The following is a 19,213-nucleotide window of genomic DNA, read 5'->3' on the forward strand; positions in this document are numbered from 1 at the left end:
AAAATAATAGTGGACACGTGAGAATCAAAGAGAAGAATAAAAATTATGTAAGGAAAATACTATTTTTAAAAATAATGTAATTTTTCTCTTGTCAAATTTATTTATTTATTTATTTATTTATTTATTTATTTATTTATTTATTTATTTATTTAAAAGATTTTACTTATGTATTCATGAGAGATAGAGAAAGAGAGGCAGAGACACAGGCAGAGGGAGAAGCAGGCTCCATGCAGGGAACCCGATGTGGGATTCGATCCCGGGTCTCCAGGATCACCCCCTGGGCCGAAGGCAGGCACTAAACCGCTGAGCCACCCAGGGATCCCACTTGTCAAATTGATAATCTCTGATGTAATTATTGCCTTCTTCCCTTTCTTCTTTTTTTTTTTTTTTTTTTAAGATTTTATTTATTTATGACACACACATGCAGAGAGAGAGAGAGAGGCAGAGACACGGCAGAGGGAGAAACAGGCTCCATGTAGGGAGCCTGACATGGGACTCGATCCCAGGTCTCCAGGATCACGCCCTGTGCTAAAGGCAGCGCTAAACCGCTGAGCCACCCAGGCTGCCCACTTTCTTCCCTTTCATTTGTTTCTAAAAGTGGTATAAAATTATCCATAGGAGGGATCATAGTAGGGGTGATTTTTCTCTATCAGGATTTGGCACCAAATAAAATAAAGGCATGACCAGCAATATTTAACAACAGTTAAATGAATAACACTTATTTCTGTATTGACTTTAGAAGAGCTGTGTTATTAGAATAATTTAGATGCCTTAACTTTGTTTAGATTTTAAAGTTTCAAATAGTGATTTTTTTTTTAAGATTTTTTTCCTCTCCAACTATTTATTAGGAAAATTTTCAAACTGACAGAAAACAGGTCTTTATGACTCTGAAACCATCTTGCCCCATCTCTGTGCACTCTCCTTCCCCCAGGTACATCATTCCTTCCAGAGGTAGTTTACTGAGTGCTTTCTATTTCTGAGCCACACAGAGCAGGCAGGCATAAGTAAGACAAACATGATACAAGACTGCTTCAGATATGTGAGAAGGTTTTATATCCTGTGAGTTTTCTCTTTTCTTGTAACTTTCCTATTTCTATCCACTTTGATTTATGTGGTGTGGCTTGTTCCCTTCCCCTTCTGATCTGAATCTTGAATCTGTTCATTTGTGGGTTTCTTTAAGGAGCCCTGTCTGGAACTAACTAGTTGTAAAAACCAAATTTGACTGAGTACTTAGTGTGTACCAGGCTCTGTTTTAAGCCCCGCATATACATGGCTTTGATTTAGTCTTCAACAACCCTGATGACCTAGGCTACTGCCTTATTTCCCGTTTTTCAGCTGAGGAAACAGACATGGTGAAGTATCCTGCTCCCGATCCCAAAGATTGCAAGCGAAGGCTAAGAGGCGAATGGCCGGCAGCCTGTCTCCAGGACCTCCTTTTTTGTGTTGTCCTAATAGCTTTATTTTTATTTATTAATTTTCAAGATTTATTTATTTATTTTAGAGCAAGCGAGCAGGGGGAGGGGTAGAGGCAGAGGGAAAGGGGAAACAGACTCCCTGCTAGCTCGAGCCTGATGGGGGCCTCGATCTTCCCACCCTGAGATCTTGACCCCAGCCGAAACCAAGAGTCACATGCCCAACCCACCGAGCCAATCAGGCGTCCCCTAACAGCTTTATTGAGATAGGATTCACATACCATACGTTTCAACCATTTAAAGCATACTATTCAGTGTTTTAATATACGTACAGAGTTTGTAAGCAATTTTAGGACATTTTCATCACCCCCCAGAAAACCCTGTACCAGTGACTCTGTTTTCTCTCTGTTAAAACTACCCTACAAAGGGCAGCCTGGGTGGCTCAGTGGTTTGGTGCCTGCCTTCAGCCCAGGGTGTGATCCTAGAGACCTGGGATCGAGTCCCACATCCGGCTCCCTGCATGGAGCCTGCTTCTCCCTCTGCCTGTGTCTCTGCCTCTCTCTCTCTGTCACTCATGAATAAAAAAAAAAAAAAAAAAAAACTACCCTACAAGGGTGGTTGCTACAGCTGGGATATTTACATTTAAACTTTGGAAGATGCTACTAAATGTTCATGGAAGTTGTAGTAATTGATACTTCCACTAACAGGGGATCTTTAATGGTTTTATAGCCAGGGAGTCACCAATACCTTATTGAAATAAAATCTGGGTCAATAACTCAATAGAAAAATGACACTATTTCTGATAATAGTGTTTTATGATAATTTGGTTATTTGGTTGTTATTCTAAACCACTCCTAGAATACAGAAAAACAATTTTTTTAAAGATTTTATTTATTTATTCATGAGAGACACAGAGAAAGAGAGAGGCAGAGACACAGGCAGAGGGAGAAGCAGGCTCCATGCATGAAGCCCGATGTGGGGCTCAATCCTGGGACTCCGGGATCACACCCTGAGCCAAAGGCAGACACTCAACCGCTGAGCCACCTGGGTGTGCCACAAAAAAAATTTTTTTACATTAAAAAGTTAATTTTTCAAAGTACAGTATGCTATCCTGAATTGGATTCTGGGACAGAAAAAGCACATTAATGGAAAAACTGAAGAAATCTACATGAGATCTGTAGTTTAGTTGATAGTATTGTACAGTGTTAGTTTCTTAATTTTGACACACCATGTTTATGTAAGATGTTCACGCTAGGGAAAGCTGGGTGAAAGGCATATTAGAACTCAGTACTATCTTTGCCACTTTCCTATAAATTTACAATTTTTCCAAAGCTAAAGGCTTTTGATAATAAAAAATTATTTACCTATACTAATTCTCCAGATCTACATCATTAACTGGTAACCACTGGAATTAGTTTGATTAGCCTTTTGATCTTTTTTTTTTTAAGATTTTATTTATTTATTCATGAGAGACATAGAGAGAGAGAGGGGCAGAGACACAGGCAGAGGGAGAAGCAGGCCCCATGCAGGGAGCCCGACGGGACTTGATCCCGGGACTCCAGGATCACGCCCTGGGCCGAAGGTGGCGCTAAAACGCTGTCACCCGGGCTGCCCAGACTTTTAGATCTTTATAGACCTTTCTTAAAAGTTTATATGTGTGTTCATAGAAAATACATGGTAGTTTTTTTCTCATGGTAGTTTTTAATGTTTGTAGTTTTAAAATTATAATATTTTCATGATCATATGTCATGCATCATTCTGTAATTCAGTTTTTCATTTAAAAATCTGGTTTTGAGATTTGGCTGTGCTGATTGATTTAGTTTGATAACAGATAGGCAGACTTCAATCTTTTGTTTCTTTTTCCTGTTATATATTATGCAGTCTTATGATACCGTAGTTTATACATTCTCCTATTTATGGGCATTTAAGTGGTTTCTAAGGTTTTACTATTACAGACAGTGTTATAGCGAATACCCCAACCAAGCATGTTTGTATAAATTTGCAAGTGTTTTTTCAAGGATGGATGCCTGAAATGTAGAATTGCTGGATCATAGGATATGCACATTTAAACAGTCTGAAGTAGTACTAAATTATTCTCCAAGGACATTGTACTGGTTTATACTTTCTGCCAACAATATATCATAGTACCTGTTTCCCCAAATGCCTGCCAGCTCAGTATATAAACAAACATCTGAGTTGTTGCCGATCTGATAATAGCATCTCCCTGATTCTAGGTGGCATTTCATCTATGAGTGATGTTGAGGTACTTTTCACATGGTTTTTTTTTTTTTTTTTTGAGATTTTTTATTTACTCATGACAGACACACACACACACATACACACAGAGAGAGAAGCAGACACAGAGGGAGAAGCAGGCTCCATGCAGGGAGCCGGATGTGGAACTCGATCCCAGGTCTCCAGGATCACACCCCAGGCTAAAGGCAGCACTAAACCGCTGAGCCACTGGGACTGCCCTTCGCATATGTTTAAAAACAATTTCTTGGGATGCCTGGGTGGCTCAGTGGTTAAGTGCCTGCCTTCAGCCCAGGGCCTGATCCTGGGGGCCCGGGATTGAGTCCCACATTGGGCTCCCTGCATGGAGCCTACCTTTCTCTCAGTGTCTCTTATGAGTAAATAAATAGAAGTCTTAAAAAAAAAATTCTTTCCCATAAACTGTTTGTCTTTTGTCCCTATTTTCTAATTCGTTTGTAAGCATTTTGTATATATTAATATTAGCCCTTTGGCTGTTTATATTGGTTGTAATTTTTTTTTCAGTTTGTAGTTTGTCTTTTGACTTTTTTTTTTTTTTTTTTTAATTTTTTATTTATTTATGATAGGCACACAGAGAGAGAGAGAGAGAGGCAGAGACAGAGGCAGAGGGAGAAGCAGGCTCCATGCACCAGGAGCCCGATGTGGGATTCGATCCCGGGTCTCCAGGATCCCGCCCTGGGCCAAAGGGTCTTTTGACTTTTTAAATTTTTCTACAGACATGCAGGATTGAAAAAAAAATGTAAAGGTCAAATATAACTGTGTTTTCCTTCGTGTCTTTCTGGGTTTATACTTAGAAAGATCTTCTCTGGTCTAAAATTATATCTTTTGGGCAGCCCGGTGGCTCAGTGGTTTAGTGCCGCCTTCAGCCCAGGGCCTGATCCTGGGGGCCCAGGATCGAGTCCCGTGTCGGGCTCCCTGCATGGAGCCTGCTTCTCCCTCTGCCTGTGTCTCTGCCTGTGTGTGTGTGTGTGTGTGTGTGTGTGTGTGTGTGTGTCTGTCATGAATAAATAAATAAAATCTTTAAAAAAATAAAATTATACCTTTTAAATTCACTCATTTATTTCATTTTTTATTAATCCTTAAATTTTCAATCCATCTGGATTTATTTTGGAGTAAAAGATGAGGTAAATCTGCAACCTTGTTTTTTTTCCAGAGGACTACTTAGTTGTGCTAATAACACTGAGGAAGTAATCCATCTGCATCACAGCTAAATTCCTTTATATATTTGGGATTATTTCTGATCTTTGTATTTATCTGTATCTAGTATGTCTCTGTATGTGCTAGTGTCAGATTGTCTTAATGTGTCTTTATGTAGTGTTAATATCTGGTGAGTCATTATTACATATTCTTTTTTAGGATACTTTCTCCGTAGGAACACTCTCGAATCAACTTGACTAGGAAAAAAATCCTGTTGGGATTTTTCTTGGTATTGTACTATTATGAATTAATTTATGCTATGTGACATATTTGTAGCATTGAAATTCTCTGTCCAAGAACTGGTTTTAATTTCACTTATTTTTTTTTTAAGATTTTATTTATTTATTCATGAGAGACACAGAGAGGCAGAGACAGAGGCAGAGTGAGAAGCAGGGAGCCCCATGTGGGGCTCAGTCCAAGGACCCTGGAATCATGACCTGAGCCAAAGGCAGATACTCAACCACTGAGCTACCCAGGCAACCTGAGAGTAGAAATTCTTAATTTTAATGAAGTCCATATTTTCTTTTATGGATCAAGCTTTTGTGTGCTTTAGCTAAGAAATCTATGCCTAACTCAAGGTCACAAAGATTTTTATATGTTTTCTTCTAGCAGAGTGGTGTTTTTATTATTTATTTATGTATGTATGTAGTTATTTATTTATTTATTTTTAAAGATTTTTATTTATTCATGGAGAGACACACAGAGAGAGGCAGAGACACAGGCACAGGGAGAGGCAGGTTCACCAGAGGGAGCCTGTTGTGGGACTCGATCCCAGGACCTTGGGATCATGACCTCAGCCAAAGGCAGACACTCAACCACTGAGCCACCCAGGCGCCCCAGAGTGGTGTTTTAAAATCAAATCACACCACTACCTTGCTTAAAACTATGCAAGGAGGGCAGCCCAGATGGCTCAGCGGTTTAGCGCCACCTTCAGCCCAGGGCATGATCCTGGAGACCCGGGATCGAGTCCCATGTCGGGCTCCCTGCGTGGAGCCTGCTTCTCCCTCTGCCTGTGTCTCTGCCTCTTCTCTGTGTCTCTCATGAATAAATAAATACAATCTTAAAAAAAAAAAAAACTATCCAAGGATGGATGCCTGGGTGGGTCAGTGGTTGAGCGTCTGCCTTTGGCTCAGGGCATGATCCTGGAGTCCCGGGATTGAGTCCCACATCAGGCTCCTTGCATGGAGCCTGCTTCTCCCTCTGCCTCTCTCTCTGTCTCTCATGAATAAATAAATAAAATAAAAAAAAAAAACTGTCTAAGGATTTTCCCTCATATTTAGAATAAAAATCTAAACCCCTATTGCTGATCTACAAAGCCCACCCAAGCATTCCCTAGTTCCACTTATTCAAGCCTCAGTGTCCCTCTGTAGACTAAAATATTTTTCCAAAAAAAAAATAAATAAATAAATAAAATAAAATGTTTTTCCATGTTGATCTTGCACATTTGTTTAGTGTATTCCTGGGTGTTTAATACTTTTGTGCTTGTCATTTTTGCTTTCATAAACAGGATATTTCTTCTGCTTTTTTTTTTTTTTTTTGAAAGTTTTTATTTATCATGAGAGACACAGAAAGAGAGAGGCAGAGACACAGGCAGAGCGAGAAACAGGCTCCATGTAGGGAGCCCGATGCGGGACCTGATCCCGGGACCCCAGGGTCACTCCCTGAGCTGAAGGCAGACGCCCAACCACTGAGTCACCCAGGCATCCCTTCATCTGTTTTATTATCTAACTAATTCTCCCTTATATAGAGAAAAGTAATGATTTTTTTTTCACTGTTTCCATGATTTTTTTTAAGATACTGATTTTTATATGTCAGCCTTGTATTTGCCCACTTTATTAAATTCTCTTACTATTTTAAATGATTATAGTTGTTTTCTTGAGTTTTCTAGGACAGTCTTATCACTTGCAAATAATGGCTTTTATCTTCTCCTTTACAATTATTAGTTAAAAAATAGTAGTGATTGTCAAGTAGTGATCTTCTTCCTCTAATGACAGTGTTTTGGATCATAACCTGAGACAAAGGCAGATGCTTCACTGACTAAGCCACCCAGGCGCCTCTGTCTTTTGTATCTTAACATTGAATGTGATCATGACTTTTGGATTGGAATGAGGAGAAATAAATTTTACAGGTTAAGAAAGTATCCATCTGTTTTTGTTTTCTTGGTCAGTAGAGCTAAAAGCCTTGTCAGTTTTGTTGACCTTTTTTTTGTTGTTGTTGTTGACCTGCATTTGGCTTAGGTCATGATCTCAGAGTCCTGGGATTGAGTCCCGCATCAGGCTCCCTCTTCAGCCTGAAGTCTGCTTCTTCCTCTGCCCTCCCCCCCCCCCCCCCCCCCCCCCCGCCTCGTGCACACACTCTCTCTCTCTCTCAAATAAATACATAAATAATCTTTTTAAAAAATAAATTGAGACAACATTGACATAACATTGTATGTTTCAGGTACACAACAGATTTGATATTTGTGTATGTAGTGAAATGATCACTATGTTGAGTTAACATCTGTCAGCACAGTTATAATTTTTTTTCTTGTGATAAGAACTTTTAAAATCTATTCTGTTAGTGACTTTTAACTCTGTAATATATACTATAGTCACCATGCTGTACATTACATCTCCCTAACCTACTGATTTTATTTTATTAATTTTTTTAACCTACTGATTTTATTTATTTATTTATTTATTTATTTATTTATTTATTTTTAATTTATTTTTTATTGGTGTTCAATTTACTAACATACAGAATAACCCCCAGTGCCCGTCACCCATTCACTCCCACCCCCCGCCCTCCTCCCCTTCTACCACCCCTAGTTCGTTTCCCAGAGTTAGCAGTCTTTACGTTCTGTCTCCCTTTCTGATATTTCCCACACATTTCTTCTCCCTTCCCTTATATTCCCTTTCACTATTATTTATATTCCCCAAATGAATGAGAACATATAATGTTTGTCCTTCTCCGACTGACTTACTTCACTCAGCATAATACCCTCCAGTTCCATCCACGTAACCTACTGATTTTAAAACTGAGTTTGTGCCTTTTCACCCCTTTCACCCCATTACCTAGCAACCACCAGTCTGCTCTTTGTATTTATGAATTAAGTTTGTGTATGTGTGTTGTTGTTGTTGGTTTTTTTGGGTTTTTGTTTGTTTTGTTTTTCAGGGGAAGTTTTTTAGATTTCACATATAAGTGAGATCACCTGGTGTTTGTCTCTCTCTTAGTTCACTTAGCATAATGCCCTCAAGGCCCATCCATGTTACTGCAAATGGCAAGGTTTCATTCTGTTTTTATAGCTGAATAATATTCCAGTGTGTGTGTGTGTGTGTGTGTGTGTGTGTGTACCACATTTTCTTTATTTCTTCATCCAGTGATGAACACTTAGGTTGCTTCCATGTCTTGGCTATTATAAATAATACTGCACAGAGCATGGGGTGCAGATATTTTTTTCAAGTTAGGGTTTTTGTTTGCTTCGGATAAATAACCCAGCATTGGAATTATTGAATCATAAGTTTTAGTTTTAATTTTTTTGAGGAACCTCCTTATTGTTGTTCACAGTGGCTGCACTAGTTTGCATTCCCACCAACAGTGCAGGAGAGTTCCCTTTTTTCCACATTTTCACCAACACTTATTATTTCTTATCTTTTTGACTCTAGTTGTTCTGATAGGTATGAGGTGATATCCCACTGTGAATTTGCATTTCCCTGATGATAAGTGATGTTGAGTATCTTTTCATGCACCTGTTGGCCATCTGGATGTCTTTGGGAAGGTGTCTCTTCAGACCCTCTGCCCATTTTTTAATTGGATTTGGTTTTTGTTTTTAAAGATTTTATTTATTTATTCATGAGACACACAGAGAGAGAGAGAGAGGCAGAGACATAGGCAGAGAGAGAAGCAGGCTCCATGCAGGGAGCCAGATGTGGGACTTGATTCTGGGATTCCAGGATAACACCCTGGGTCAAAGGCGGGTGCTCAACCACTGAGCCACCCAGGATTGTTTTTTTTGCTATGGAGTTGCATGAGTTTTTATACAGTTTGAATATTAACTCTTTTTTTTTTTTTTTGAATATTAACTCTTTATGAAATATACAACTTGCAAATATTTTCACTAGTTCTGTAGATCTCTTTTTCCTCTTGTTGATGGTTTCCTTTGCTATGCAGAAGATTTTTAGTTTGATGGAGCTCCACTTGTTAATTTTTATTTTTGATGCCTTTGCCTCTGGTGTCAAATTCAAAAAAATCATCACCAAGACCAGTGTCTACCTCACCACTTACATTTTTTCCTAGAACTTTTATGGTTTCAGGTCTTACATTCAAGCATTTAATCTATTTTTTATTATTATTTTATTAGAGAGGGGGAGGGGCGGAGGGAAAGAGAATATTAAGCAGGCTCTGCACCAAGTGTGGAGCCTGATGTGACACTCGATCTCATGACCTTGAGATCATAACCTGAGCCAAAAATCAAGAGTTGGATGCTTAGCCCACTGAGCCATGTAGGTGCCCCAAGTTTTTAATCTATTTTGAGCTAGTGTTAGTGTATGGTGTAAGACAGTGGTCCAGTTTGATTCTTTTGCATATGGCTATCCAGTGTTCCCAGCACCATTTATCAAAGAGACTGTCCTTTCTCCGTTGTATATTCTTTTTTTTTTTTTTTTTTTTAAAGATTTATTTATTTGTTCATTCAGAGAGAGAGAGAGAGGCAGAGATACAGGCAGAGGGGGAAGCGGGCTCCATGCAGGGAGCCCGATGCGGGACTCGATCCGGGACTCCAGGATCCTGCCCTGGGCCAAAGGCAGATGCCAAATCGTTGAGCCACCCAGGGATCCCCTGTATACTTGTTTTTATGCCATTAAGATACTGTTTTGATTACTATAGCTTATAATATAGTTTGGAATTAGGGATTTTTTTTTTTTTTTTTTTTTTTGAGTTAGGGAATTTGATGCCACTACTTTTGTTCTTCTTTCTCAAGATTGCTTTGGCTATTCAGGATCTTCTTTGATGCCGTACAAATTTTACGATTGTTTTACTTCTGTGAAAAATGCCATTGGAATTTTCATAGGGATTGCATTGAATTTTAGATTGTTTTAGATAATATGGATATTTTTACAGTATTCTTCCAATCTATGAGAATGGAATATCTTTCCAAGAATTTAAAAAATTCATGCAGGGGCACCTGGATGGCTCAGTCAGTTAAGTGTCTGACTCTAGCTCAGATCATGATCTTGGGGTCCTGGATATGAGCCCCACATTGGTTTCCATGCTCAGCGGGGAGTCTGGTTCTCTCTCTGCTACTTCCCCACTCATGGGCTCGCTCCTTCCTTCCTTCCTTCCTTCTTTCCTTCCTTCCTTCCTTTCATTTTTTTTTTAAGACTTTATTCATTTATTCATGAGAGGCACAGAGAGAGACAGGCAGAGATATAGGCAGAGAGAGAAGCAGGCTCCATGCAGGCGATGTGGGACTTGATCCTGGGACTCCAGGATCACGCCCTGGGCCAAAGGCAGATGCTCAACCACTGAGCCACCCAAACATCCCTCTCTGTTTGTCTTTCAAATAAATAAAATCCTAAAAAATAATAATAAAGTACATGATATTTTTTGAGATTTCCTTTTATTGTACTTTGGTAAATTTTACCTATTTATGCTGCCTTTATAAAAATAGTTGGTATCAGGCTCTCTGTGAGGAGCCTGCTTCTCCCTCTGTCTGTGTTTCTGCCTCTCTCTCTCTTGAATAAATAAATAAAATATTATAAATTAAAATAAATAAATAAAATAGTTGGGAAGCTCTTTTTTTCTTGATTGAACTGAAGCATTTTATTTTCATTTCTTTTTTTTAATTTAAATTCAATTAACCAATTTATAGTAAGTACATCATTAGTTTCAGATGTAGTGTTCAATAATTTATCAGTTGCATGTAACACCCAGTGCTTATCATATCATGTGCCCTCCTTAATGCCCATCACCCAGTTACCCCGTCCCCCCACTCACCTACCCTTCAGCGACCCTCAGTTTGTTTCCTAGAGTTAAGAGTCTCTCATAGTTTGTCTCCCTCTATGATTACTTCTTATTCAGTTTTCCCTCTCTTCCCCTAAGGTCCTCTGCCCTGTTCCTTATATTCCACATATGAGTGATACCATATAATTGTCTTTTTCTGATTGACCTATTTTACTCAGCATAATACTCTCTAGTTCCATCCACTTATATGTAAATGAGTTGAAACATTTTAATAGCATTGGTGCTGTGATTTGATACAGAATTCACTGGTGAAACTTTCTGGGCCTAGTGCTGCTGTTTGCTTGCCTTTTCTCTGTCTCTCTTTCACAATTCTCTTCTCCCTACATACCTAAATTGAAATTGTACCACAGTACAAACATGGTGGGGGCAAATGATATCACTTTCCTTGTCAGAATATGTTAAGAAACTGGAGGCTTTAACTTTGTAAGAAATAATCAGAATGTTTATTTTGTTAAGTAATATGAAAAAAAACTTATGTTGTTGAGTCTTTTTTGAGTACTTAACCATAATGTACCTTTTTACAAATGCTACAGATGTTCATTTTTACTTGCTGGACCTGTAATTAATCTCTTTTTTTATTGTATAGAAATTTACAGCAACAATGTCTACACCAGATAAGAAAGCCTCACAGAAGATTGGTTTTCGATTACGTAACCTACTGAAGCTTCCCAAAGCACATAAATGGTGCATATACGAATGGTTCTACTCAAATATAGATAAGTATGTATCATGGCTTACATCATGGGTATCACTTGAACCAGAAATTTAAGTTTTTCAAACGTTACAAGCTATATTCTTTTCTGTAGGCCTGTTTTGATTCTTCTTTTCCCTTAATTTTTCCTTTTTTTTTTTTTTTTAGCAGCAAGATTTTTTTTTAAAGATTTTATTTATTTATTCATAGAGATGCAGAGAGAGAGAGAGAGAGAGGCAGAGACACAGGCAGAGGGAGAAGCAGGCTCCATACAGAGAGCCTGACGTAGGACTCAATCCAGCATCTCCAGGATCACGCCCTGGGCTGCAGGCGGCGCTAAACCGCTGCGCCACTGGGGCTGCCCAATTTCTTTTTTTTTTTTATTCTTCATTCTTCTTTGATCCATTTCCATTCCTCATAGCTTTCTTTTCCCCTTCCCCGCTTTGGAGAAGTTATACTTTTTTTTTGTTATACATTTTTATGAAAGTATAACCTATATTATAATTTACAAAGACTGTGGAATGGAGATACCCTAGAACAAAACTCCTTTATTTGTAATGAACGAGATATGTTTTTTCTTTTTTTTTTTTTTAAAGACTTTTATTTATTTTAGAGACAGGAAGTATGAGCAGGGAGAGGGGCAAAGGGAAAGGGGGAAGCAGACTCCGCTCTAGGCAGGGAGCCTGACGTAGGGCTTGATTCCAGGAGCCTGGGATCATGACCTGAGCTGAAGGCAGACACTTAACCTACTGAGCTGAGCCTCCCAGACGCCTCTAGGATAGTCTTTCTATTTCAGACATAACATTTATATACTTTAATTATACGTAAATGTTTAAACAGAACATAGTAAGAGATTTGGGTGAAATCCAATTATTCAACAGCAGTATTTACTGAGAAAAATTTAAATTTCTTATGCATCTTAATTTAATTGAATCCATGCTAGTCACTGATGCTTGCTTTGCTGGTTCCTTGTCTTTACTTCCCTTTCCTGGTTTTTAAACCAGTTACCTATGCTACAGGGAATCTCGTGAATGTTTGTATTTTTTTTTTAAGATTTTATTTATTTATTCATGAGAGACACAGAGAGAGAGAGAGGCAGAGACACAGGCAGAGGGAGAAGCAGGCTCCATGCAGGGAGCCTGACGTGGGACTCTACCCTGGGTCTCCAGGATCACACCCTGGGCTGAAGGCAGCACTAAACCCGCTGGGCCACCGGGGCTGTCCGAATGTATTTGAACCCAAGACCTTCATGTGTCATTGATTGCTGAGACTGGTTCCTGGTTTCCTAAACTCATGAATGAAATTGTTTTATTTTGTGTTTTAAATTTTTAATTAATTTGTAAAAGATTTTATTTATTTATTCATGAGAGACACAAAGAAAGAGGCAGAGACACAGGCAGAGGGAGAAGCAGGCTCCACCCAGGGAGCCCAATGTGGGACTCGATCCCGGGTCTCCAGGATCACGCCCAGGGCCAAAGGCAGCACTAAACCGCTGAGCCACCCGGGCTGCCCTAAAATTTTTAATTTTTTTTAAAGCTTTATTAATTTTATTTGACACAGAAGAAAACAAGCAGGGGGAGCAGCAGGCAGAAGGAGAGAGAGAAGCAGACTCCTCACTGAGCAGGGAGCCCGATGTGGGGCTCAATCCCAGGACCCCTGGGATCGTGACCCGAGCAAAGGCAGATGCTTCACCAAGCCACCCAGATGCCCCAAAATTGTAAATTTATTTTATTATTATTATTTAAGGTTTTATTTCTTTATTTGACAGAGAGAAAGCACAGCATGGGGAGCAGCAGAGGAAGAGGGAGAGAGAAGCAGGCTCTCTGCTGAGCAGGGAGCCCGATGTGGGGTTTGATCCCAATCCTGAGACCATGACCTGAGCTAAAGGCAGATGCTTAACCAACTGAGCCACCCAGGCACCCCTAATTTCTTTTTTTTTTTTTTAAGATTTTATTTATTTATTCATGAGAGAGACAGAGAGAGAGAGGCAAAGACACAGAGGGAGAAGCAGGCTCCATGCAGGAAACCTGACGTGGGACTCGATCCTGGGTCTCCAGGACCACACCCTGGGCTAAAGGCAGCACTAAACTGCTGAGCCACCCGGGCTGCCCCCTAATTTCATTTCATTTCATTTCATTTCATTTCATTTCATTTCATTTCATTTCATTTCATTTCATTTCATTTCATTTCTTTATTTTATTTATTTCTTATTTATTTATTTTATTATTTATTTATTTATTTATTTATTTTAATTTAATTTAATTTAATTGATTTGATTTTTTTTTTTTTTTTTTTTTTTTTTTAGATTTTATTTATTTACTCATAGACACAGAGAGAGAGAGGCAGAGACACAGGCAGAGGGAGAAGCAGGCTCCATGCAGGGAGCCTGATGTGGGACTCGATCCCGGGTCTCCAAGATCACGCCCCAGGCTGCAGGCGGCGCCAAACCGCTGCGCCACCAGGGCTGCCCTAATTGATTTGATTTTATAAGATTTTATTTATTTGGGGATCCCTGGGTGGCACAACGGTTTAGCGCCTGCCTTTGGCCCAGGGCGCGATCCTGGAGACCCGGGATCGAGTCCCACATCGGGCTCCCGGTGCATGGAGCCTGCTTCTCCTTCTGCCTGTGTCTCTGCCTCAATCTCTCTCTCTGTGACTATCATAAATAAAAATTAAATTAAAAAAAAAAAGATTTTATTTATTTATTCATGAGAGACACAGAGAGAGAGAGAGGCAGAGACATAGGCAGAGGGAGAAACAGGCTCCATGCAAGGAGCCCGATGTGGGATTCGATCCCGGGACTCAGGGATCACGCCCTGGGCCGAAGGCAGGCACTAAACTGCTGAGCCACCCAGGTATCCCCCTAATTTCTTTTTAAAAGACCTTATTGAAGTCTAATCTCTGTATCCAACGTGAGGCTCAGATTTACAGTCCCAAAATCAAGAGTCACATGCTCTACGTACTGACCCAGCCATGCCCCCCTGAAATTGTTTTATTTTCGTCCACTGATTTTTCCATAGTTTATGAGGCTTTCAGGGTATCTTGGTGTGATCTGAGTTCTAGAATTCCCAAGAACTGATATAACCCTCTAGAGTCCCTATTTTTCTAAAATTTACTTAATCTCAAAGAGGACTCCTTGCTGTTGGTATTACCTTTGGGACAAAGATACTTTGTAGCTAACATTGTTCATCCTCACTGGATGTAATGACAGTGCCAAGATATACTAGGATACTCATATGTGAGATTTAGCAAAAATCAGAGTCTCCTGGAATCTCCAGCACAGACATTTCTTGAGTAAATTGTATACATTAATTGTTTCACAAATGCCACTTTTAGTTTTAACAGTTTGAAATTGTGCCAATTTTGTATATGTCCTGGGTAGAAGTGAAAGATGCATTTGAGGATTAGTATAATGTTGAAAATTGTAAAGCATATTTTGAATTTATGCCTCTGAAATAATTGTGATTAACCACTAAATTACCATTTCTGTCTTACAGACCACTCTTTGAAGGTGATAATGACTTCTGTGTATGTCTGAAGGAATCTTTTCCTAATTTAAAAACAAGAAAGTTAACAAGAGTAGAATGGGGAAAAATCAGGCGACTTATGGGAAAACCACGGAGGTAAAAATATTTTTATTTAAAATAAACCAGTAAGTTAGTTGGTAGTATAATTACCACATTGATTACTTTTCATCTTTGCAAAGACTAGTCCTGAAACATAACTTTTCAGAATCATTATATTTTAAATATATCCTGATAACTAGCTTTTTTTTTTTTTAATTTTTATTTATTTATGATAGTCACAGAGAGAGAGAGAGAGAGAGAGAGGCAGAGACACAGGCAGAGGGAGAAGCAGGCTCCATGCACTGGGAGCCCGATGTGGGATTCGATCCTGGGTCTCCAGGATCGCGCCCTAGGCCAAAGGCAGGCGCCAAACCGCTGCGCCACCCAGGGATCCCATAACTAGCTTTAATATAGGTGCTTTTTATATCGATGCATCTTAAAATTAAATACAGTTTCATTTTTCAAATTATAGGATTCGAACATAATTTTCTTACATTCTCTATGCCCCACTATGTTCCAAAAAATATTTAAGAATACACTAGAAAATATATTTGATCCTTTAACAATATGGAGGTTAGGGATGCCGACCCTGCACAGTCAAATCTTCATATAACTTTTGACTCCCCCCAAAACCTAACTACTAGTAGTTTACTATTGACTGGAAATCTTACTGATAATATAAACAGTCAATAACACATATATATTACTGTGTTCTTACAATAAAATAAGCTGGAGAAAAGAAAATGGTATTAAGAAAATCATAAGAACGGAAGATACATTTATAGTACCATACTATATTAAAAAATAAAATCCATGCATAAGTGGACCTGAGTGGTCACATCCTTGTTTTTTAGGAGTACACTATATTTAATGAAGCTCTCGGGGTATACTAATACATTGTTATCTTTTTAGAAACCATCTATCACCGCAAAAGCCTTCTTACATATTTTACTTTATATAAAAACAAGACAAAGGGGTAGGGTGAGATGGGTGAAGGGGATCAAAAGATAGAACCTTGCAGTTATGAGTCATGGAATGTAATGTATAGTGTGATGACTATAGTTAATAGTATTGTAAAGCTTTTTTTAAAAAAAGATTTTATTTATTTATTAGACTGTGAGAGAGCATGAGTGAAGGGTGGGGAGAGGGAGAGGGAGAAGCAGGCTCCCCACTGAACAGGGAGTCTGATGTGGGGCTCGATCCCAGGACCCCGAGATCATGACCTGAGCCAAAGGCAGATGCTTAACTGAGCCACCCAAGTGGCTGTAAAGCATATTTTAAAGTTGCTGACGGTAGATCTTAAAAGTTCTTATCACAAGAAAAAAAAATTGTAACTATATATGGTGACAGATGTTAACTAGACTTAGTGTGGTGATCATTTCACAATATATACAAATATTGAATCATTCTCTTGTACACCTGAAGGTTACATAGTGTCTTATATATCTATTATACCTCAGTAAAACAAAAACGCATTCTATCTAAAAACAAAAACAGAAAAACCCCAGAAAGAAAAATCAAGTGAATCTCTCCAATATGTTATTTTCTGAAAATTACTTTTCATGTGAAATGACTTTTCCCTTTGTAGTGTTATCTTGCTTTCTAACATAGCCACCCAGACATCCCTGGCTTCTTTGGTTTCTTAAAAGGGTTAAACATACACTGACCATACGACCCCGCCATTCCACTCTTAGGTATTTAGTTAAGAGAAATGAAAGCCTATATTTATACAAAAACCTATACACAGGGACACCTGGGTGGCTCAGCAGCTAAGTGTCTGTCTGTCTTCGGCTCAGGCATGATCCTGGAGTCCCAGAATCGAGTCCCACATCAGGTTCCCTGCATGGAGTCTGCTTTTCCCTCTGCCTATGTGTCTGCCTCTCTCTCTCTCTCTCTCTCTCTCTCCCTCTCTCTCTGTCTCTCGTGAACAAATAAATAAAATCTTAAAAAAAAACCAAACCTATACACATAAATGTTCATATCAACTTTGTTGTAATAGCGCCAAACTGAAAATAATACAAATGTCCACCAGTAGGTGAATGGGTAAACGGTGGCCATTCATAGAAATGGATACTGTTCTCCAATAAAAAGAATGAACCATTGGTACATGTAACAACACAGATTAATCTTGGAATAATTCTGCTGAGTGAAAGAAGCCTGACAAAAGAGTTCATTCTACATGATTTCATTTGTATAAGATTTTATTTTTATTTATTTATTTATTTTGTATAAGATTTTAAAAGGTAGAAACTATAATGACTGAGAGCACTTCAGCAATTGCTTGAGAAGTAGGGGTACAGAAATGGGAGGGATGCGAAGGAGGGATAATAAAATGCCACAAGGAAACTTTGTGGAGTGATTGATGTCTTCAAATGTTCATTATCTTGTCTGTGATGATTGTTTTATGGATATATATTTTGTGACACGAAAGCTATATTTAAGTTACTTTGATTCATCCCAGTATTTGAAAATAGAAGTAAAACAGTCCCTAAAGATAAGAGTAAATTCGGTATTTATGCTTCAAGGCAGGAAGTATGATTAAACATTTACACAGTGGTAAGCCTCATCTTTAGTTCTATATTGGTGTGCTCATGGGGTCACAGGGAAAATATCATGTTCTTCTGAATAGAATATTGTAATTGAACATTGTCCCAGAGGGAGTCCTATGATCCAGATGCAGTGTTGTCAGAGGATGGTGGACAAATCCTCCTGCTTTGTAGGAAAGGATGATGTAGACTTGCTTATAAATCTTTAAGTCTTGCAAAGTCCTGTTTTTAAAAAGATATAATTTACTTTAAAGATAATTATTATTTCTAAGAACTCATTTTTAAATACAATTACTTGAAGAAAGAGAGGAAAAGAAGTAACAGTGAGATGGATGGTTTGATTTCAAGTTTTGGGGTTTTTTTTTTTTTTTTTTTTTTTTTAAGATTTATTCACTTTAGAGAGATAGAGAGTGAGTGAGCACAGAGTGGGTAAAGGGAGTGGGAGAGAAAAACTTTTGCAGACTCTCCCTGAGCTCGGAGCCCAACCTGGGGCTCAGTCTCATGACTCTGGGATCATGACCTGAGCTGAACCCAGGAGTCAGATCTCAGCCGACTGTGCCACCCATGGACCCCCTGATTGCAAGTTTTTGTATAGGATAGTTATCAGTTTATATGATTTTTATAATTTATTCTAGATGTTCTTCTGCATTTTTTGAGGAAGAGAGATCAGCATTAAAACAGAAACGACAGAAAATAAGGCTTTTGCAACAAAGGAAAGTTGCAGATGTTTCCCAGTTCAAAGATCTCCCAGATGAAATTCCTTTGCCTCTGGTTATCGGGACCAAAGTTACGGGTAAGTGAAGATAAGCTCCTTACCATTTTGCTTTATAATTTTAACCTAGATAACCACTAGACCAATGGCTTTTAAATTTAAAAAGCGTAAACTATAGTTCTATAGGAGTATATTATAGAAGTTATTATTTTATCATCTGTGATGTCTGGTTTTTTGGTGTTTTTTTTTCTTTTTTAAGATTTATTTTTTATTTATTCACGAGAGACACAGGGAAGCAGAGACATAGGCAGAGAGAGAAGCAGGCTCCCTATGGGGAGCCCAATGCGGGACTTGATCCCAGGACTCCTGGATCGTGGTCCTCAGCTGAAGGCAGATGCTCAACTGCTGAGCCACCTGTAATGCCTCAACTGCTGTAATGTCTATTTTTTAAATTACTTGGGAAAAAGTACAATTTATGTAATCAAGAAATAACAAAGGAGTTAAGTGAGTAGATAAATTAGTAATTATACTGAAAGGGCCCCCTAAAGCTCTCTAAAAGCAATATTTTAATGTTTTTATTTGATCTAGAGCAGGGGTCAGCAAACTATGGCCCATGGCCCAAATCTAGTTTGCTACATATTTATCTATGGTCTGTCAGATAAGAATGGACCTCATTAAGGAGGAAAGATGCTCTCAATTTAGTTCATACCTGAAACAGACTTAACAATAAGAGCAAGCAGGCAGGGCCAAAAAAATTTGCCAGTAATTTTTTGTCTACCAGAAAAAGTTCAACATACTGTCTAACATACAATACAAAA

At 38.7% G+C, this 19,213-nt stretch overlaps 1 protein-coding gene across 4 annotated transcripts in view; it reads left to right on the forward strand.

The window, feature by feature from the left end:
* LIN9 (lin-9 DREAM MuvB core complex component) overlaps window positions 1-19,213 on the forward strand; it is an 80,048-nt gene that overhangs the window by 13,347 nt on the left and 47,488 nt on the right. For all 4 annotated transcript variants that reach the window (XM_025430663.3, XM_025430662.3, XM_025430664.3 and 1 more), the window contains 3 exons: window positions 11,467-11,600; window positions 15,069-15,194; window positions 18,319-18,476. In XM_025430663.3, coding sequence (XP_025286448.1) covers window positions 11,467-11,600; window positions 15,069-15,194; window positions 18,319-18,476 — 418 coding nt within the window. The remainder of the gene's footprint in view (window positions 1-11,466; window positions 11,601-15,068; window positions 15,195-18,318; window positions 18,477-19,213) is intronic.

The sequence above is a fragment of the Canis lupus genome, chromosome 7 (genome assembly GCF_003254725.2).
Source record: "Canis lupus dingo isolate Sandy chromosome 7, ASM325472v2, whole genome shotgun sequence".
Lineage (NCBI taxonomy): Eukaryota > Metazoa > Chordata > Mammalia > Carnivora > Canidae > Canis > Canis lupus.